Source organism: Balaenoptera borealis (genome assembly GCF_965194805.1).
Source record: "Balaenoptera borealis genome assembly, chromosome: 9".
Classification (NCBI taxonomy): domain Eukaryota; kingdom Metazoa; phylum Chordata; class Mammalia; order Artiodactyla; family Balaenopteridae; genus Balaenoptera; species Balaenoptera borealis.
Window position 1 is genome coordinate 36,639,911 of NC_138873.1, and position 21,270 is coordinate 36,661,180.

At 40.5% G+C, this 21,270-nt stretch overlaps 1 protein-coding gene across 1 annotated transcript; it reads right to left on the reverse strand.

Moving 5' to 3' along the window:
- Window positions 1–1,899: 1,899 nt before the first annotated feature.
- Window positions 1,900–20,413, reverse strand: HEY2 (hes related family bHLH transcription factor with YRPW motif 2). The gene is made up of 5 exons (XM_082406244.1): window positions 20,165–20,413; window positions 18,164–18,242; window positions 17,944–18,027; window positions 15,533–15,614; window positions 1,900–10,922 (listed from the first exon to the last, which is right to left on the reverse strand). The coding sequence occupies exons 1-5, from the start codon at window positions 20,245–20,247 to the stop codon at window positions 10,237–10,239; spliced, it is 1,014 nt and encodes a 337-aa protein (XP_082262370.1). The 5' UTR covers window positions 20,248–20,413; the 3' UTR covers window positions 1,900–10,236.
- Between the last annotated feature and the right edge of the window lie 857 nt (window positions 20,414–21,270).

Genomic DNA, 21,270 nt, shown 5'->3' on the forward strand with positions numbered 1-21,270 from the left:
AATGATGGTTTTCTCAGGGTATATGCCCAGCAGTGGGATTGCTGGGTCGTATGGTAGTTCTATTTTTAGTTTTTTAAGGAACCTCCATACTGTTCTCCATAGTGGCTGTATCAATTTACATTCCCACCACCAGTGCAAGAGGGTTCCCTTTTCTCTACACTCTCTCCAGCATTTATTGTTTGTAGTTTTTTTGATGATGGCCATTCTGACCGGTGTGAGGAGATACCTCATTGTAGTTTTGATTTGCATTCCTCCAATGATTAGTGATGTTGAGCATCCTTTCATATGTTTGTTGGCCATCTGTATATCTTCTTTGGAGAAATATCTATTTAGGTCTTCTGCCCATTTTTGGATTGGGTTGTTTGTTTTTTTGATATAGAGCTGCATGAGCTGCTTATATATTTTGGAGATTAATCCTTTGTCAGTTGCTTCTTTTGCAAATATTTTCTCCCATTCTGAGGGTTGTCTTTTCATCTTGTTTATGGTTTCCTTTGCTGTGCAAAAGCTTTTAAGTTTCATTAAGTCCCATTTGTTTATTTTTGTTTTTATTTCCATTTCTCTAGGAGGTGGGTCAAAAAGGATCTTGCTGTGATTTATGTCATAGAGTGTTCTGCCTATGTTTTCCTCTAAGAGTTTTATAGTGTCTTGCCTTACATTTAGGTCTTTAATCCATTTGGAGTTTATTTTTGTGTATGGTGTTAGGGAGTGTTCTAATTTCATTCTTTTGCATGTAGCTGTCCAGTTTTCCCAGCACCGCTTATTGAAGAGACTGTCTTTTCTCCATTTTATATTCTTGCCTCCTTTACCAATATTGCTGTAGTTTTTAATGGTGTTTTTTTCTGAAGCAGGAAAGTTCCAGGCAGGTTGAAAACGATAAATGTGAAAATAAACCACAAGGTGGCGTCCTAGTCTCATGTGTCTCATTCAGACACGTTTAATCCAAGTAACCCATACTTACCTTGGAAACGTTGGATATAGTCAAAACTTAGAGTTTACTGTATTCATAAGGAGCAACAGGATTTTTTTTCTTTTAGCTTCTTTCTTCTCATTTCATATGCTTGATTTTACTTGCATATGTACTGTGCTATCAGATTAAATCTGGGGGGAAGCAATTCAGATAAACTCCATACAACAAGTATGCAGGTCTAGCATATGACATTTATTCATTCATTCCTCATTCAGTCAGTCATGCATTCATGTATTCAGTCACTGAACTAACATCCACACATATTTTTTTTTTGAACTTCTCTTCTGTACCAGACACAGGGCAAAGAGGTCCTGGACACAATGATGAACAAAAACATAGTCACTACCATTTGCTTTCAGTGTAGCGGTGGAGACAGATTAATCATATAATCACAAATTTAAATTGCCACTGACAAATTCTGTGAAAGAGAAGTGTGTGGTTCACAAGATTCCACAATATGGTTTTGAACCAGTTGGAGATGTTTGAGGTGTGATCCATCTCTCGAGATCTGAAAAATAAGATGAGTTACCTAGGCAAGAAGGAGAGAAAAGAACATTGTGAGTAAAAGGAACATGTGCAAGGCCTTGTAGCAGGAGAGAGCAAGGAAGAAAAGGGCTGGAAAAAAGGGGGATGGCTGGGTAGCAATTCAGAGGTAGCAGAGATAGGTGAGGTCTAAGAAGTGGGCAGGGGACAGATCTTGCATGGTCTTGTGGCTTGAGGTTAAGGATTTTGTCTTCATTCTAAGAGCATTAGGGAGGCACAGAAAGGAGGGTGGGAGCAGCTCAAAGTCCCTGCCTAGTCACTGGTGCGTCAGTAGCTTCGTCAGGGTTTATGACAGATTCTGCCCTAAGTGCTAGACAGTGGCACGACTCTGTCCGCCTATGTGTGATTAGCTTTTTGATAGTGAAGGACGTCATTTAAAAACAGTAATATAATTTCAATCTCGGCTGCATTTATTAGATTTAAGATTTTTCTTTTAAAGAAACATGACTCCATTGTATTTATTTTGGATCAAACGGAAAGCCATTGCTTTTTGAAGACAGGAAACATAAAGTGTGCTATCTTAACAAATAAATAGATCTATTTAGCACATCCACAACAAAATAAAAACCCTTGGCACCTAAAATATAAAAGGGATGAAAGAAAATGTTTTGTTTATGGTCATACTGTCTCAGAAAGAACCATGTATTGGCAATTAGGAGACCTGGGTTAGGAGATGACTGTGGGGAAAGATCATCGAACTTGACTGAGCTTCCGCTTTTTTCACCTGCTAAATGAAGCACTGGTCTAGGTTATGTTCTTCCAACTCTGAAATTCTGTGAATCTCTAAATATATTCAAAAAGAAATATGTACGTGCTATTAATTTAAAGAGAATGGGTACTGGGGGACTACCTGGGCATGTATTTGAGTAAAGTTGTGTGAATGGGACCGAATGAGACTTATTTTGGATCTTAAGAGTTTTTTTTTTTTAACTTTTTGGCCACACCACGTGGCACATGGGATCTTAGTTCCCCCACCAGGGATCGAAACTGTACCCCCTGCCGTGGAAGCATGGAGTCTTAACCACTGGACCGCCAGGGAAGTCCCTTAAGACATTTTCAATGGACTAAATTTGAATAAGCTACACTACCATTTATTGATAGTATACCATGTGCCAGGTCTTATGAACATTATCTCATTTAATCCTCCAAAAATCCTTGTGAGATAGGTGTTGCTTTTTAAATCCTATTTTACTGATGAGAAAAACAAAGCTTACACAGATACAGAAATTTGTCCAGAGTCACACAATTAATACATCTCAAGATGTATCCAGATCTGTCTGATTTCAGAACTTGTCCTTTTAGTCATTATACTATTTATTATACCCACTGAAGAGCTGAGATTTTAAAAATGACTTATAAATATTGAGTAGAATAGAGAGACATTGACTAGAATTATAAATATGGAGTTCAAGTTATTTGTAAGTGATTTGAATAAGTACCAAAATTTTTAATAAGCTCCCACATCTTAAACAAAATTGCTTAATAGACTTGATTTAGTTAAGTTAAACATGCAGTGTCCTAGATAGGGCTGTGAAGCGGCACTATCATTTAGCAAACCACCTCCTCGCTAATATGTCTTTACTGTATCAATAGGGGATATGCCTACAGAATTAAACTTCTAATCTGTACATTAAAAAAGAACAATTAAATAACTTTTACAATTCTCTCACTTGTCATATCCTGAAAATAAACAGTGGTGAACTTTTTTTCTCCTTCTGTCTCAAGCTCCTGATACCCAAAGCAAGTAAGCTGCCTGCTGGACCTCGGTGTCTTGAGAAGTGACTAAAGGCACTTACATTGAGTTATTGCTCCTGTGTTGTTTTGTCTGTGGCTCCTGCTGTTGGGCACGCTTGGGGTTTGACAGTCACATCAAAGCGGTAGACTGTGTTGTGAGAGTAGTCAGCGTGGGCCAGATAATTCATGGGTTTATTGCTGAGACCTGTTCCCATGATAGTCATGGTCAGGTGGTACTTGGTGTTTAAGTCTCTCTTGGTGTAAAACATATGCCTTAAGCCTGCTGAATGACTCAGCAGTTGTTGACTCATGGATATTTTTGGGGGGGCTTTCTGAATTTTGAAAGGGGACACAATGGCCCATCAAGCCTCCTTATTGTAGCAGTAAAGGATGTTTGTCATCATAGGCGATGCTTGCCCACTGAGCTTGACTGTACCCTCATCTGATGTCACCAGGCTGTCTGTGAGTTTTGATGTTACAGCACTCAACCATTTGTACTATGCTATGCTTATCTTTCTGCTGTCAGAAATATGTCAAAATAACAAAATAAATTTAACAGTGGCTGCTTGTGAGACAAAAAAGTGACTGGCTTAGTTCCTGTTTAGGAAGTGGCTGGTGACTGTGACTGAGAAGTGTGCTATGATGACAATAAAATATGGCCTGTGTGCCTCTGTGTTTTGCCCTCCTGACTGTGAACACGTCTCCGTCATCTTGCCAGGCCCCAAGGGAAGCCTATTTAAAGCAGCTGTGCTGGGACAGACTGGCTAGGATATGGGAAGAGGCCAGCCATTGCTGGCCCAGGAGAAAATTTACACAAACAGAGCTACACGAAGCTCTCGTCGTGTTGTTTTGGTGGGAAAAAAACAAAATAAACAAACAAACAAAAAACGCTGTCTTTGGGTTCTCTGCAATTAAGGGAAAAGGCTAAAAAAAAAAAAACAATGAAAGACCTAGGCAGCAGGCAGAGTTTTATAGTTTTACAGTATGATAAATAATATTCAGTTCAATAGCTTATAATCAGGAAAGAAGGGGTTAACTCAAGATGCTCAGTTTTTTTAGGAGTTTATGAGCAATATAAAATTTATCACCCTACTTATACAAGTGAAACATTATGAATAACAGCCATTCTTTGCAAAGTAGTTTTTCTTCCGCAGGAGAAAATTTGACTGTTTTCACAGCAATGAAAACATAAAACTATTACAACGCAAGCTTAATGCACGAAACTTTAGAGTTAACTTGCCACTTTCTATCCCTTAAAAAATAAGCTTATAAGGCATTCTATTACATGCATATTCCATTTCATATGCATAAATCTCTTCATTCCCACAGACTAACAGAATGACAGCAGAGGTCAAGGAAACAGAAATATTCAGTTCTCAGAAGACTAAGAATTTAGAGGCATATAAAAATATATCTCTGGATATAAGATTTTTGCAAAATTATACACATATGAACTGTTAACTGCTATAGAAAGCATGCTTAACTCAGGCCGAAGAGTTTAGGTTAGTTAAAAACCCCTTCCTGATAACAAGACTTGTTAAAGTGAATGGATTACTGAGCAGGTCTTCACAGGCCAAATGAAGAATGTTGTTTTATGACATGATGGACCTGGAATGTATAAACATTCAGAATAATCCAGCATTTTTCCCTCAAAAAAACTCTTATCCTTTATATCTAATGGAAGACAGGATTTTTTTTTCAAACTCAATTTACTCAGCTATCTAGTCTTAATATGTCACTATTTTGCCTCACTTTTGTCAACCACCTTGACTGAGATTATAGAATATTTTTGGTAGATTTAACAGAGGGTAACTTCACTGATTAAGATAAGTAATTTAAAACTTTATTAACTCTCAACTGCTTGACAGGTGAAAGTTAAAACTAGGGAACTGTCAAAATAATTTCCTTTCACGTTGCATTACAGAATAAAGTGGAGTTTTTTTTATCCTCTCATATATTAAAAGGGAGAGATGGTGGAGATTTTTATGCTAATTTACTCGTATTTAGCTCAAAGTGATCTCAGGCAGGTTGAGATTCTTGGTTAGTCTGAATGAGTTAGTCCAAAAGTACTGCCAGAAGCCACAGCCTAGAGGTCAAAGGTATGGGCTTAAGAATCAGACAGGCCTGGGCTGAGTCACAGCTCAAACTGCTAGGTATAACCTTGGACAATCAACCTCTTATTCTCTAATTCCTAATATGTAAAGATAATAAGAGTATCTACTCTATAGGAGAGTTAACCAGGCTTAAGTGAGGTAACAGATTTCAAGCACTTAGCATGGAGCTTAGCACAGAGAACAAAACAACATTAATAGTTAGTATTACATTTTATATCCGTTTCTAGACATGTGACTTAAAGAGTGTGTGTTGGTTCTGTCAGTTCTAAAAGAGGACCTGATTCCCTAACCAGCCAACCCCATTCATGTCTGTTCTTCTAAAGTTAGAAGTGAGGGAGAAAGTGCCAACTGGGACCTAAGGAACCATTTCTCATCTGCCTCTGGCCCCTCATACAAGTTTGTCGATGGAAGCCAAGGGACTTTTCTTCTTTTAAAGATCTCTCATCCAAGTTCAAAGACTTATCCTTCCTTCCAAAGAATATGAGCTATAGTCACAGTTTATGATGTCATATTTGCTGTAATGCTTTGTTGTAGTTGCTGAAATGCTCACAGCCTCAGTTATTGCTTAGATCTTAAAAGAATTACAAGGGGAAGTCAAACTCCATTCTTCAGTAAAATGCAGAACTAGGAATAGTCCCATTGGGCAATAAAAACATGAAAAGCTTAAAAAATATATATCTATCTTTAGATCATTAAGCCATTACAAAGTCAACCCAGATTCTTTGATTTGACTAAGACCCTATGCTGGTATTTTTAAAGTAAGCTAAATCACCCACATTTTAATCTATGTATATTTCTAGCCATGGATTTTAAAAATCACATTCGAATATAATATTATAGTAGTGCCTCAAATCCAAGATACAATTTTGAAAAAAAGTTTTACACTTTGGAAATTGGGATGTGTAAAGTTATTTCATGGTGGTACTTTTCCTTAAAAACTGACCTTAAACTAATAGTGTATCTTGTAATTGATGGAGTCTTAGACTTAAGAAATTATGAAATTCTAAATTTATCTTGCTTTGTGATGATGTTACCTGAGGTGATTACTCTTACTTTGTGTTAACTTAATTACTGGCAAAGGCACAAGATGAATATATAATAAGGAAGGTAATTTAAAAGGCTTCATTAAGACTGATGATACGTAAGTACATGTGGATCATACAACCATCACTCTAGTTAATATTTGAACTATTTTATCTTTGAACATTACTTTAAAAGTCCCTCAGGGACTTCCCTGGTGGTGCAGTGGTTAAGAATCCGCCTGCCAACGCAGGGGACACAGGTTCGAGCCCTGGTCCAGGAAGATCCCACATGCCGCGGAGCAACTAAGCCCGTGCGCCACAACTACTAAGCCTGCGCTCTAGAGCCCGTGAGCCACAACTACTGAAGCCCGCATGCCTATGGCCCGTGCTCCGCACCAAGAGAAGCCACTACAATGAGAAGCCCGAGCACTGCATCGAAGAGTAACCCCCGCTCGCCACAACTAGAGAAAGCCTGCGCGCGGCAACGAAGACCCAACAGCCAAAATGAAAAATAAATAAATAAATTTATATAAAAAAATAAAAGTCCCTCAGATTTCTCCAAATATGATAGGAAATATCATATTTGTAATTGCCAAAGATCCCAAGGAGAGAAAAAGCTTCCCTGGCTAGTTCCTAGGAACCCCTTTCCTCATTCTCAGGGCACCTGCTTCTTTTGAGGGTCCCTATGAATAGCTAAGGTGGTAGTCATACCCATCATTGTCAGGCTGTGGGATCCCATAACATTAGAAAGCTGATGTAGACAGCACAAAGCTAGGCACACAGTAGTTATTCAATAAATACTTTCTGGCTCAATGATGTGAAATATAAAACTGGGTTCTAATTAGACATACATATAGCTTTCATCATTTGGGGAAAACCAAATTTCTAAAAAAGTCCTCCTTTTTCTTTTTTTTCCTCCCCCCCCCCCCCACCAAAAATCCTTTGAGTTAATTTTGGGACTAACTTTTACACAAACAAAACCCACCAAAAATCAAACCCTAAAAGTTCTTTTCCCTTGAACTATAAACAACATTTTTCTTTTTTCTGTTTTGGTAGTGAACATGAAAATTACCACAACTAAAGGTGAAACACCACTTTCACAAAACATTGGGTCAGAGATGGAAAACTCAATGGTAAAGTTAATAGAGTGAAATATGATGTTAAAAACTGAAGGTATGAAACATTGATCAAGAACCAATGAACTTTAAACAACTGAAATTACTGACAATGATTATCTTTAGGAACACTGACACCCTTAGCAATTATGTAGCATGTTGGCTGGCAAATATTTTAATCAAATGATTTGAAAAATAATAACCCATATGTAACTGGGAAGAAAAAAAATGTAAGAAAAAAAAAGGAAGAGGATAAAAAGAAGGAAGAAGGGGATTTATCTTAAAATATTTAATCCAAAAAAAAAAAAACCCCATCACTAAAATAGTTTATATTGCAAAAAAAGAAGTTATTTGAATGCTGACATTACAACAGGCACAGAATCAACTATTAGATCCTAAATCAAAATTATTTCTATGCCTGCTATCCACAAATCACGATTAAAAAGCAAACTCCAAATACCACTAAATCCATTTTCTTATTTGTTACTTAATTCTATCAGCGCTGACAATAGTCACAGAGCTTACAGACAAGGGGAACAAAGGTGATCTGTTTTTGCTCATTTTTTCACCCACTTACAGAAAAAAATTAGATAAACTATATGCTTGATTTTGCAAAACTAAAATAATATAAGAGGCTCCCACTTTTTCCTTTAACTTTGAGCATAATTGATAAGCATAATAGAAACATTTAAAAAAAAATTATTCTCATCTGTTTGGCCCAACAGCTTCAGAAACTCTGAAATAGTCTATTTTAGGCCTCACTGAAGAAGGAGGGATACCTGCATAATTTCTACAGCATCAAAAGAAATCTTGAGGTAGGTACAGAGGATTTATCATCAGGATGCATATATATATATATATATATATATATATATATATATATACACACACACACACATATATATACACACACATACACACACCTATCATGCATGCATGTGATGTTTTAAAAATACTCTATAAATATTTCTGAGTTCCAAAATGTATGACACATTCTAGCTTATTACCGTATGTTCGGTATACTGTTATTTGACCTTCTGGTATTTGCACTTTTCCAAGAAGAATGGTTAAGAATAAAAGGCAGAGGAAACTGATCACTTCCTGCCTCCAAATGATGTCATACTCACCTATGCTTAATTGGTTTACAAGCTCAAATACATGCTATTTTCAAGGCTGTGAATTATATCAAATGAGTTTGAAAGAGAAAAAGAAAAGCCATGGCTTAATTTGTTAGTGAAACAAGGCCTTGCTTGAAATTCACATCAACTTTCCATTCTGCAAAGCAACTCATCCACATAAAAATGGTCAAAAAAGGACTTCATTTAATTAGTGATATGTAGACTTTTGCATAGAAAAAGGTTACAAAGTAATACAAAAAAGACTAGGTACAGTAATTTTAAAACAAATATTTAAAAGTATAATTTTGCATAATGTTTAACATTCTCATAATGTTTATTGCTTTCTCCACACAGCAGAGAAATGAAGTGCATAATAATACATGCTGTGTCTTTGTCTTTCAAACATAAATTCTCACGTGCTCAATTTCAAAGTATTAAGAGATTATTTTGTCATTAAACAAAATAAAAACAACAAAACCAAAACACCATTATGTAGCACTAGTCTAGGCATGGACAAAAATAATTTATGTACATCCCATTGCATACATTCATCTTGATTTGGGATCAAATACAATCACAAGCTTGACAAAGGACATTTAAAAATCGTGGCTTTTCTCTTCCCATTGTTCTCTCCCTGCCTCATCACTTCCAGAAATGCAACTTCTCCCCAAAAGGTGACAAGACTAGATTTTACATGTTATCGGGATGAAATGAAGAGGATAAATATGCAAAAATAGTCCAAATGAAACTGAATAAATTAAACTTTTACAAACTGGAGAGTTTTCAAGTTGGCATGAGTCAGATAGCCTCTGGTGGGCACACAGTAGGCAACTGCTTCTAGGTGCACTCTATAAATGCATGTTTTATATAAAGAAGCACCATATTTTGAGCCATAAAAAAAAAAAGTGCCTGGGGGTTTGCAGGCAGGGCAGAAATGCTTGTTAATCTGAGCACTGACGTAATAATTGCTTATACTAATACATTGTTAAATGTCACAACTTGGCAAGTTTGTACATAAAAAGCAAACTAAGATAAAACTAGGTTTCTCAACTTGAAAATTACTTTCAGCAATCCTTTTGGCCAATAAAAACCTGTTGATTTCAACAGAGTGCTCTTTTCTGGTATTTGTACTAAAATGTCTGCAGCCTAATGCAAGACTTCTGTCCCTTATCCTTTCTTAACCTAACCTCTATGCTCTTCTTTACTTGTGCAACGTTGTATGTTCAAAAGAAAACTTTACTAGCTCAGGCACTTATGAAACACGAATATTTTTTTTTCCATTTAGTTTCAAGAAAATTAAGTCAGGGCATTTTTCTTCCCCAATTCAGACATCGTGATGCACTGCTGGATGGTTCAGTCCATATATTTTCCAGGAGACTTCTAAATGAAAACAAGTGTGACATTTTCAAAAGTTGCTGATGTCAGTTACCAAATTGCCTTAAACCAAAACAGAGAAAAAAGATAATACCACATTTCCACTTCTGAGGTTTGTGTCTCAAATAGCTTTATTGTTCCTTTGTGGATCCGCAGACATCTGTATGGCTACTTTCAGGGTGCAGAGGTTTTAAGCTGACTCTGAAATGAAGGACATTCAGTTACTACTGCAAGAAGTTCAATGAAAACTTAAAAAGCTCCCACTTCTGTCCCCCAGGGTCGGTAAGGTTTACTGTTTGTTCCACTGCTTGTCTGCTGAGGGCTGGACGTGGCTGATACCGACAAGGGAGGGCTGATGGCTGTGGCAGCTGCCACTGCTGCAGCTGCGTTTGGGGGGAGCATGGGGAACGCCCCAGCGAAGGACAGAGGGAAGCTGTGCGCAGCTGCCGTGGCTGCTGCAGCGGCCGCGTGGACAGTGGCTGAGAGGGACAAGAGAGAAGTGGAGAGAGGCGGCACACAGGGGGCGACACTGCCTGTTGACGGCATCCGAAGGGCAGAGTCTGCGTGGGCAAACGTGGCCGTGAGGAGGGTGGAGCCGTGGGCGGGAGGCACTTCTGAAGTGGTGGAGAGGCGGCAAGGCGTGGGCTCCGAGGCGTGGAGTCCGCTGGGTTGGAGCAGGGCTGCCGGAAGGTGGTGGAAGGCCGCCGCCCAGTGGTGCGGATGCAGGGGGTGATGGTGGTGGGCCAGAGACGAGGTCATTGCCGCCGCCTCTCGCTGTGAGGCACACGTGCTGAGATGAGAGACCAGGCGCACCCGCAGTGGATCGGAGGAGTCCAGGCCTTCCACAGAGCTCAGGTACCTTGCCACTTCGGTTAAGCACTCTCGGAATCCAATGCTCATGAAGTCCATGGCAAGAGCGTGGGCGTCAAAGTAGCCTGAAAGGAGGTTTGAGCAAAGTGGGGGCCAGGAGAGACAGTGAGAGAAAGAATGATACAATTATGAAGCGTAGCCACAACCTACGTTCCACCCTGACCTTCAGAGATTTAAGTAGAACGACGATACTTTCTGAGAACGTTGCCAGCTATTTATGGTTGTAATTTTTGCAGAAGTTAAGAAAGTGCACTTTGCAATTCACATGTGTGACAACTCTGGCAATGCTATGTACTGCAGTTGTTCCTGCAACCAAATAGCACAGTGGGGAAAAGAATTAAGAACATCTGTGTTTCAAACATTTCCAGAAAAAAAAAATCGTGTCTCTTCTTTTGTATTGTGGGATAGTGAAATTTTCTAGTAAACGTTTCCACGGTATAACAGAGTACCAGTCTCTCTGTCTCTGTCACGTGAATTGGAGATTAAAGGGTTTATCTGAAACATCCTCACTCTCTTGGCATTTATAACCGAGATGTGAAATGCGTATGAGCAGTTTGAGGACTTTTTTTAGAAATGTGCCAGAACTGCTTAATAAATTCATAAATGCTTCTTGACTCATAGTGTTTTTCATCAACAAAATGAAAACACCATTACTTTGTATGGAAAAAAGTTAAAGAAGCAAAATGATTTTTAAAAATTTGGTTACTAATTTGAAGATCTTATTTTTCTATCAGGTAATATAACATTACTATAACTCCTAGTTTTCCTGAAGTCCAAATATACATTTCTTTCATTGGTTAGCTTACTTTTTTCTGGCATCCTTCCAAGAAAGAAATGTATATTAATTGTGTCAGTGTGCATGCACATACCCTTACACCTAAGGTTACTACCATTAAAATGGCTAGAGCTGGTCACATTTATGAGAATCCCTTTTTATCCAAAGATAACACATTAGAATAGAAAATAGTGGGCTTCCCTGGTGGCGCAGTGGTTGGGAATCTGCCTGCTAATGCAGGGGACGCGGGTTTGCGCCCTGGTCTGGGAGGATCCCACATGCCGCGGAGCGACTGGACCCGTGGGCCACAACTACTGAGCCTGCGCGTCTGGAGCCTGTGCTCCGCAACAGGAGAGGCCACGATGGTGAGAGGCCCGTGCACCGCGATGAAGAGTGGCCCCCGCTTGCCGCAACTAGAGAAAGCCCTAGCACAGAAACGAAGACCCAACATAGCAATCAAGCAATCAATCAATAAATTAAAAAAAAAAAAAAAAAAGAAAATAGTAACATCTGATTAGTATCAGTGCCAATTTAGGGTACTGATAATAATCAGACATTTGGGGAAATGTCACCACTTTGAATAAGTGATCTCTAATGTGTATAAACGTATCCTTTTTAGACTTTTTTTTCTCATTTGCAACTTTTTTTTTAAACAATTTTCAAATTAAAATTTAGTCTACTCACTTCGGGTATGTGTATATACGTAAACGAGAAATATCACATTCAAACAAGGTTATTTTCATCTAAGGCATTTACTACATTCCCTTTTTTATGATTTTGTAGATTAAAGTATTACCTGTTTTGTTTATCATGTATTAACAATTAGACTAGCACTTTGGAAAATAGTAGTCACAATATTCAAAGTCCAAGAGCTAGAATTTCAACAGAAATTTGGAAGTCCTGAAAAGAAATTTGAGGAAAAAATATACACCATTAAGACAGTAACAACAACAGCACAAAGCTGACATAAGAGAATATCATGAAATGTGGAAGATCAGCAACAAAAAGAGTCATCATCCCAGGACTTCAGCATGGTTAGCAATAAAGCCCCTGGCATTAGGAGGGAAAGTTCTTCCTGAAGAAGACGCCTCCAAAGAAAGACTTCCCGTAAGAGTCCTCAAGGTTCTCTGCAAGGCTTTGCAGACTGCTGACTTCATGAGAGAAGGGAGATAATCATCAGAGTAGACAAGAGTCCAGAAACCCAGAGGGATCTAGAAATTTAGGTTACTCTACTAAATCCTCTCTAGAAACTCCTGCAATACCAAGACAGACTAAAGAATGGACCAACAGAATTGTACCCCAGGAACTTCCAAGAATCTTCATGAGTCGGCATGAAGTAATTGAAATTTGTGATTTGCCAGCTGTATGTGGTTGTATATGGGTGAGTTCTCTGTTGCATCTTAAGGAATATAAATTATGTAATTCCTATACTGTTGCTGAACGCAGAGGGAAATGACGATGAGCAACTGTTTCCTGCGACCGCACCTTGGGCCAATAATCATAGCACAGGGGTCCACACCACTTTCATCACTGCTCTCTGGGCTTTAAGTGAATAAGCTCACGACAACCTTGCGAAGTGAACACCATCACTGTCCTCATTTTACAAATGAAGAAACTGGGGCTCAGAAAAGGTCAGTCCTTTATCTAGGGTCACAGACCAAAAAAAAAAAAAAAAAAAAGAGGGGCTTCTCTGGTGGCGCAGTGGTTGAGAATATGCCTGCTAATGCAGGGGACACGGGTTCGAGCCCTGGTCTGGGAAGATCCCACATGCCACGGAGCAACTAGGCCCGTGAGCCACAACTACTGAGCCTGCACGTCTGGAGCCTGTGCTCCGCAACAAGAGAGGCCATGATAGTGAGAGGCCCGCCCGCACGCAGCGATGAGGAGTGGCCCCCGCTTGCCGCAACTAGAGAAAGCCCTCGCATAGAAACGAAGACCCAACACAGCCAAAAATAAATAAATAAAATAATTCTTAAAAAAAAAAAAAAAGACAAGAAAAACGAGCCAGGATTTGAAACCAGGCAAGCCAAATGCAGTGTCTGTCCTTCACCAGTACATTTTGAGGCCCCCATAGCAGCTGTGAGTCTTTAATAATTCGAGCCCACACTGCCAGCCCCCCTTCTTCAAGGCCCACACGTTCTCCTGCGAGGAAACCTCTCTAATGAGCTGGCAGTCAGGCGACTTGTATGGAGCTTGCTCGGAAATGTCTGTTCACAAACTATTTTGGGATGAATTTTAGGACTGTTCAGGTAGCCAAGAATAGCAACCAAGATGGAACTTAGTGTTTATAATAAGGCATAAGAACAATATTACTCTTTAGAAGTATAGCTCATGCCAAATATTTGAAACGCTGATAAAAATTCTTAGCCTTGTGGCTAACAATGCCAAGGGAAGTAAAGCAATCAAACAACTTTCCCTGCACGATCACTAACCCGATCAGTCCCCTAACGTCCTGAGGGAGCAGGTGTAGAGGCAGAATCCTGGGGCGGCGGGGGGCCTTGAGGGCTCACAGTGCTAGTACAGGTCTACCTGTGCAGCCCAGCACCTCTGTCTCGGCTTAAAGGTGGGTCAGTGGCCAAGCTGGGCTGGATCACAGGCTTCTAGAATTTCATCCAGTTCTCTTCCCTATTACGTAAGAATATTTGCAGCCTATGCTGAGGGTTACATTTTAAAGAGTAGAAATCACAATTCCATACCCATTCAGGATGGTTATTCAGGCAGGACGGCTCCTTGAGAAGGTACAGCAGAGGGTAAGTCACACCGTGTGTGAGGGCGTCCCTTTACAATGATCACCCCCCCCACACCTGACACAGGTAAAGGATGGTGAAGGTCAGGGCTGATGCTCCACAGGTCCTCAGCTGGAGTTAAACACTGAAATACTTCTGTACCAACTGATAAACAGCTATTTCCCTCCAATGCCCTGCCCCTGTCCTGATCTAGGGCAAACTCTGATACTACGTAATAAAAGGCTAATGCTGAGCAGAGATAAGCGTTCAGGGTGTAGCTGCAGCACTTAGCCCCTGTGGTACCCTCTCCTTACCCAGTTATCAAATATATGGAACAGCACCCTTGGCTAAGATGAATACCAAAGGCCTGCCTGAAGGGTGAAAAAGATATAAAAGGGCAAAATCAAGTCTGAGTGATGTGTGAGAAGTGGGATAATGAAATCTGAATGAATACTACATCGTTTAGGATCTCAAGTCCATTCATAGCATGAAGTGAGGGTCAGTCCCTGACCCTCTGGACTATTCTTCCCTAAATCACTATCCAGTACAGAAGACATCTCTCCACAGCACTGGGCCCAGGGCACCTGCTCCTGTTTGCTCTTCACAGGAATGACTGCTCCATCAGTGGTTTCCAGGACAGAGATTCACTACCTGCACTTCAAATGCTCTGTGTGGTCTAAATACAAAATCAACCAAACTCTGAAAACAACAATGAAAATTCACTTCCTTTGGAATAGCTGCATTATAGTGAGTCCTATCCCTGATTTAATGGGGAACTGGGGAGAGGGAAAGAAGAAGAGAAAAAGATTGCCTCTAACCTCCTGTTTATGTTTGGATGTTTGTGTGTTTGTTTTGTCTTTCTGTACAAATTCCAGCATGCACTTCTGAAAGTCCCAAACAAACCTCTGACCAGGCTGCTGTGAATGAAGCTTTACTCCCACAGTATTATAAAAGCAAACACAAGCCCAGGGTCAAGTGCTTCTTTTGTTCCAGAAGTTCTTTCCCACGAGTTCAATCCTGCCATTAGCATTGATTTCCACGGCTTTAATCTGGGACCTCCTATCTCAGCTCGTTAAAGAACTGTTCAACTATGACTTCCTTACAATCTTAGGGAGAAAAAATGAAAAGAGAAAGGTAGAAGGGGCGGGGGGTGGGGATGAAGTCACCTACTTACCTTTACCCCCAGTTGCCTGGAGCATCTTTAAATGATCAACTGTCATTTGCAGTATTTCAGCTTTTTCTAACTTTGCAGATCCCTGAATAAACAAATAATAAAATCTTATAAGTCCTATGGAAATGAATTTGGAACAACTTACCCTGAATTTTTAATTTTCCCTCTCACTAGAAAATTCTAAGTTTAACTTTTTCACAGAAAAATATGAATTCTTCCTGAACTTTACATGAAAACACTAATTGCATCATACCTAATGACAGATGTTTGCCATTTTAACTTTTAAAGACTAAAAGGCATAATAAATAATTTTTAAACACACAAAAATAATTATACTAAGATCACTCTACCCAAACTACTACAACTGCAAAAATCTCAAACTGCATCAAACTGGTTAATAATATACTTTATTTTATCAGGGGATATACAATAGTCTTATATAATGCTGAAGTCTAGATCAGTTGAATCCAGCTCTGGAGGAAAAGCAGACAGGATCTCAGCAAATTATTGTTAAAAAGCATATTTTTCAAAAATAGAAAATTCTATTATGTCTTTAAGGTAATTCATACTACACCACTGTAAGTATAGAACCAAAAGTGCGATGGGAAGACTTTCAAGGGTTTTTTTTTTTTTCCCCAATAATTACCAGCAGGTGTCACTGTAAATTCCAAGATCATAAACAAGGAAGCATAATCTAACTTTAATCTAATAAGCATCAAAAATGCTTAAGGATATTTGAACCCTTTAAAATAGTTCTTAATAAAATTGTCATTATATTTTTATGCCCCTCCCCCATTTTAAAACAAGGCAACCTCTGGAAACCAACTGAAATACAAATGTGCCACTTCAAACTGTCTCAGAGGGCTGTGGGTGGCTTCTAATTTCTTAGAAGAGCTAAATAATTAAATCAGTATGTTGTCTTGAAAAGGAAACTGCAGTTTATTTCAGGTTCCTATGCTTTACTTGTTTTGTGAAAATTGTCAGCACCCATTGCATGGTGAGAGTGCCAGAGTGATTTAAACTGCTTGAAAGAACACTCTTCTAATTACATTGTGACAGGGCCAGCTCTCTAGGGTTGGTCGCCAAGCTCAGCAAATGGGAAAGCCTGTGTTTACGGTAACTAACTGCCAAACTACTGAGGTTTGCTTTTAAGGTTTAAGTCGACATTTAAGAAAAAAAATCTAACGAACTCCACCCCCCCAACCCCCCGCCAAAAAAATCACCAAACTGTTTCTCATAACTGTAGACATTACAGCACTGAAAGTAAAAACGTCACTGATTACTGATATTTTCATTTTCAACGTATTGTCATGGGAAATGCTAATAATCAAAACTACAATTTGCCCATTACATTTAGCTCATTAAAGACAGTTTCAGCATATAGAGCGGTGCCTTTTTTCTCTTAAAAATGTATAGTCAATAGCATTTGACAACTTGTACTTCTGTCAATGTTCAGTTTTTCCATGAATATGTACAGTAGTTTCAGTGAAAGTGACTAATAACAAAACTGCAGTTTCTGGATAATTTCCAAGGGCTTTGTAGGGCTTGCTTTATAATGTTTGTGGTTCATGAAGTAAACAACAAAATGGAATAAACAAACAACAGCTGTCTTATACCCTATTTGAATTTAATTGAAAGTTATTTTCAACAAGGGTATGATGCCATACTCTTTGAAAGATGCTCTTTGAAATCTATCAGCCACGGCGGCAGGAGGAAAAACACAACTCTTCCAAAATGAAAAGGAAGATTTAAACATTTGGCTTCCTACTTTACTAAGTGTGCAAATCTTTTTTTTTCCCTTCCTTCTTCTTTTTTTTGTAAAGGAATACTTTAATTCTGAAAAGGGCAATTTATGGCTAGTTTGATTTTTACCAAACTTCCACAAAGATGCCTCAAAACAAACCTCATTCTATTAAGCCAGGGATTAAAAATGAAACCAAGTGGTTTTGTAAATAAATTTTGTTAGTATTATTGTTTAGGAAATAGAGCTAGAGGTGTTACTTCCTCGGCTTTGATTATTTTTTAAAATAAAAAGCTTACTTTTTAAAGAATAGTTTGAGACAAAAATGAAATTTCAAATAGATATCTTTTCTGAAGAAGAAGAATACTACATACAGCTCAGTTTTAAATAAAACCACTACTGGTATTCACAGAAGGAACAGAGAGAGCATGAACATGTTACCCTTAAGGGGAAAATAAGCTAGAGAATGGAAATGTTTTTCAACTTCATGATGGATTATGTTTTTAATAGTTTTGCCACAACAAAGCATTTTATTGAAATAGCTGCTCTGTGCCAGATCACGGCACATACACCATTATTTTAATGAGCTTTAAGAAGAACCCACGTTGCCAGATGAGAGAATCAGCTTTTTTGAGCTCACTGGTGGGGTGGTCAGGATGGGGGGGCAGCTTACTTGTTTTTCAAAAGCGGTTGGCACCAGTCGTCTCAGCTCAGATAAACTGTTATTTATCCGATCTCGACGCCTTTTCTCTATTATCTATCCCCAAAAAGCAAAACAACAACAAAAGTTCATGAATACACAAATGATAAAATTACTCGTAATGGAAAAATACAACTGCTACACATTAGGCTGGATTACATGAAATAAAAAGACAAAAAAAAAAATCACATACCCCTCTCCTTTTCTTTCTTGCCATAATCTGAGATGTCGTTGTTGGAGAATTCGATCTAATCACAGAGCTAGTACTTTGTCTACGAAATAAGAAGAGTTTGTCAGGTGCTGCATTAACATAATAATTGTTTTCTTCTGGGTGCTTGATGGCACCCATTAAATATTCAGAGTGACAGCACAGTTCAGATCAGCATTATTTTATTCTTAATTCTTGCTCTTTACAGACTTTGCTCTCAGCCCTTATATCTCTTTTCAGATAGGAATCATGCCTTTTTTTCTTTTAATTTTAATGAGTAATCCAGATGTCAAATCCACTGGCAAAAACATCCCTAAACTTTTACTGAGCCTCCCAATGAAATAATTATGGGCAGTCAGGGTGAGAAGTTAGATATTAGTACTTCCTAGTTCCACTCATGAATGTTTCTTAAAAGTCAATTAATCTCTAATAGCATCCCTCCTCCTCCCTCTGGTAAGACCCACTGAACAAAGCAAAGCTATTTTAAAATAATTACTATCAAACAGATATACAGCCATCACATGTCAAACTGTTGTCCCTAGATGCAATCTTTAAAATAAACAGAAGTTACCTTACTATTTCAAAACTCCAAGTAGTCATACAAGAAAAAAATGACAAATTCAATGTTTTCTATATTAATCTTCCAAAAGAATGACCCCAAATTAAATATGCCACTAATAGAAAAATTAAAATTAGATCAACTACTAGGTAAATGTTTTACTTTGAAAATAAAACTCTAGGTGAGTATCTCTCAGCCTTCAATCTAAGCTTAAAACTCTCAGAGTTGTAATCCATCTTGAGTTTGCTAATGAAAAAATATTTTATATCAAAAGTTCAATCAAATCACTTTATTGTCACATAATTTTTATGATCCTTTCTAGTTTGTATCTGTTTCTCTTCATAATTCATGGATACTCTGCTTCCTCATGTTCTCAAATTCTCCAGGTTCCTGTTATTTGTTCTCTTTCATTATAGAAATATTGCACACACCAGGTTCTTATTACCTCACCTTCTCACTTCTGGATCTTATTTCTGAATTAACTGTTCCCCTCATTCCCATCCCCTTCTCAACTGGTTTCACCTTTCACATGACATCTTTTGTTTTTCGGATCTCATTTTTTAAGATGACACAACACTTTAATAATCAGAAGATACTTTGCAAACAACGTTTCAAGTAAATATCTTTGCTTTTGCTGATTCCAGGCTAAGGTTTGTACATATTAGAAAAATAATATTGAAAGAAAAGCAGTTTTCCAAACGTAGAATTTTACTCTTTGAGTGACAGCTGCAGATAAATAATTAAGGTGCTTCTGGGGATGCCAATTAGAAGCAATTATCATTTGACCCGCCTTGGCACTAAAACGCCTCCATAACCTCCCTCTGTCACTGGAAAGTGGAGGTCTGGCTTCCGTGATCACGATCTCAATCTTCTCCAGACTCAGGAACAAGCAAAGAGATGCATGCCTGAAACGATCCTTCCTTCATCTGTCACTCACACTCCCGCCAGCAAAGTCACATACGATCAACCTGGAAATCTCAGCCTACTTAGCCTTGACATCGCTAATTGTTTTAATGGCTCCAAAAAGCAAGTCATCTTTTAGTCTCTTTAAAAATAAAAAAAATCATTTTTTTCTCTCTTCGCCTGGCCCATTTTGAAAGTGCTCCCAAATGCAGTTTCGGTGGCGGGGGCGTCGCCCGTCGCCCGGGCGTGCCAGTCCGCACGCCCAACGCTGACAGCCGGGGACCCTCCTTCGCCAACCTCTGCACACTTTCAGCCGCCCCACCCCTAGAGTGCAAACCCACATGCCTCGCCCCACCCGAACACGCGCTCCGTGAGCGCCCACCCCTGAAAGTTTTTCGGGCAAAACTTTCCCCGCTCGGTTAGAACGCGGCGGAGAGGAACCTCGGGATTTCCAAGAAGCCGCTCGTACACAAACCTCCCCGATGCCTCGGGCTCCGGACAGCTCCCGCCGAGCCCGCGCTCACCCCGAGTAATTGTTCTCGCTCCCCACGTCGATGGTCTCGTCCATGTCGCTCTCAGAGGTCGTCTCCTCGCAAGGGCGCTTCATCACGGCGAACACCGCACGGGGTGCAGCCGGGCCGGAGCCTCGGACACCGAGCCGGACGCAGCGCCCTCCCTGCTTGCCTCCTCCCTCCCGCCCTCCCTGGGCCCGGGCAGGCGCGGCTCGGGCGGCGGCGCGGTCGGCTCCTCGCGGCTCTTTCCCACGCTGCAGCCCAGCTCGGCCGCAAGAGCCGGCGCCGGCCACGCCTCCCCGCGCGGGCGGGGCCCCCTCGCCCGCCTCCAGCGCGCAGGCCCCCGCAGTTCCGCCGGGCACCGCCTCCTCGGGAGTCAGCGTGTCCCGGGATTGGTCGGAGCGGAGGGGCGGGGCCGCGCTCGCCAAACCCCGCCGCGGAGCTCCGGCTGAGGCGTGGGAACGCGGCCGCGCATCTGGGGCCCGGGAGCTGAGCGCGGGTGGGGAGAGGCGGCGGCGAGCGGGAGCGCGAAGTCGCTACCTCTAGATAGGGAAGCGCGCGGACGTGGGCACAGGCGCCGGCGCCGGCGCGGGCGCGGCGGGGGCGGGGGCGGGGGCGGGCTGGCGAGGGGCGGGCTCTGGACCTCGGGTTTTGGCGCTCCTCCGCACCCAGCCGTTTGCCGGTGAAGTTTCAGCCCTGTGTTTAAAGAATAACCCCAAGCGCGTGGCTGAGTGTGAGCGAGCGTGTGTGACGTCGGAAGGCGCCGTGGCTTAACCGAACCGCCCCACTCGGCTGTCCCTTGTCTGGACCAAAACTGCTGACTGACTGACCCTGGCGGTCACATTTGCCCTCTGGGGTTTTCGAAAACCCTAAATCAAAGTTGCTTTTCTCTTTGGCAACTCCCAAGGCTACTTCCGCGGCCTCTGGGCTGTGAACAGATAAGGACGCAAGTTTCCCCGACCAGGTACTTAACAGCTGGCGGTCGGAGGGTCTGAGAGACCGGCCACCAAACGATTTTCGATTTGCACCTAATCAGTTCTTTGCATTTGGCCACTGAGGCTGCGGATAATAGATCCCGCTGAGTAGACCGTGGGCTGGAGTTGTGTCTACTCTGGTGG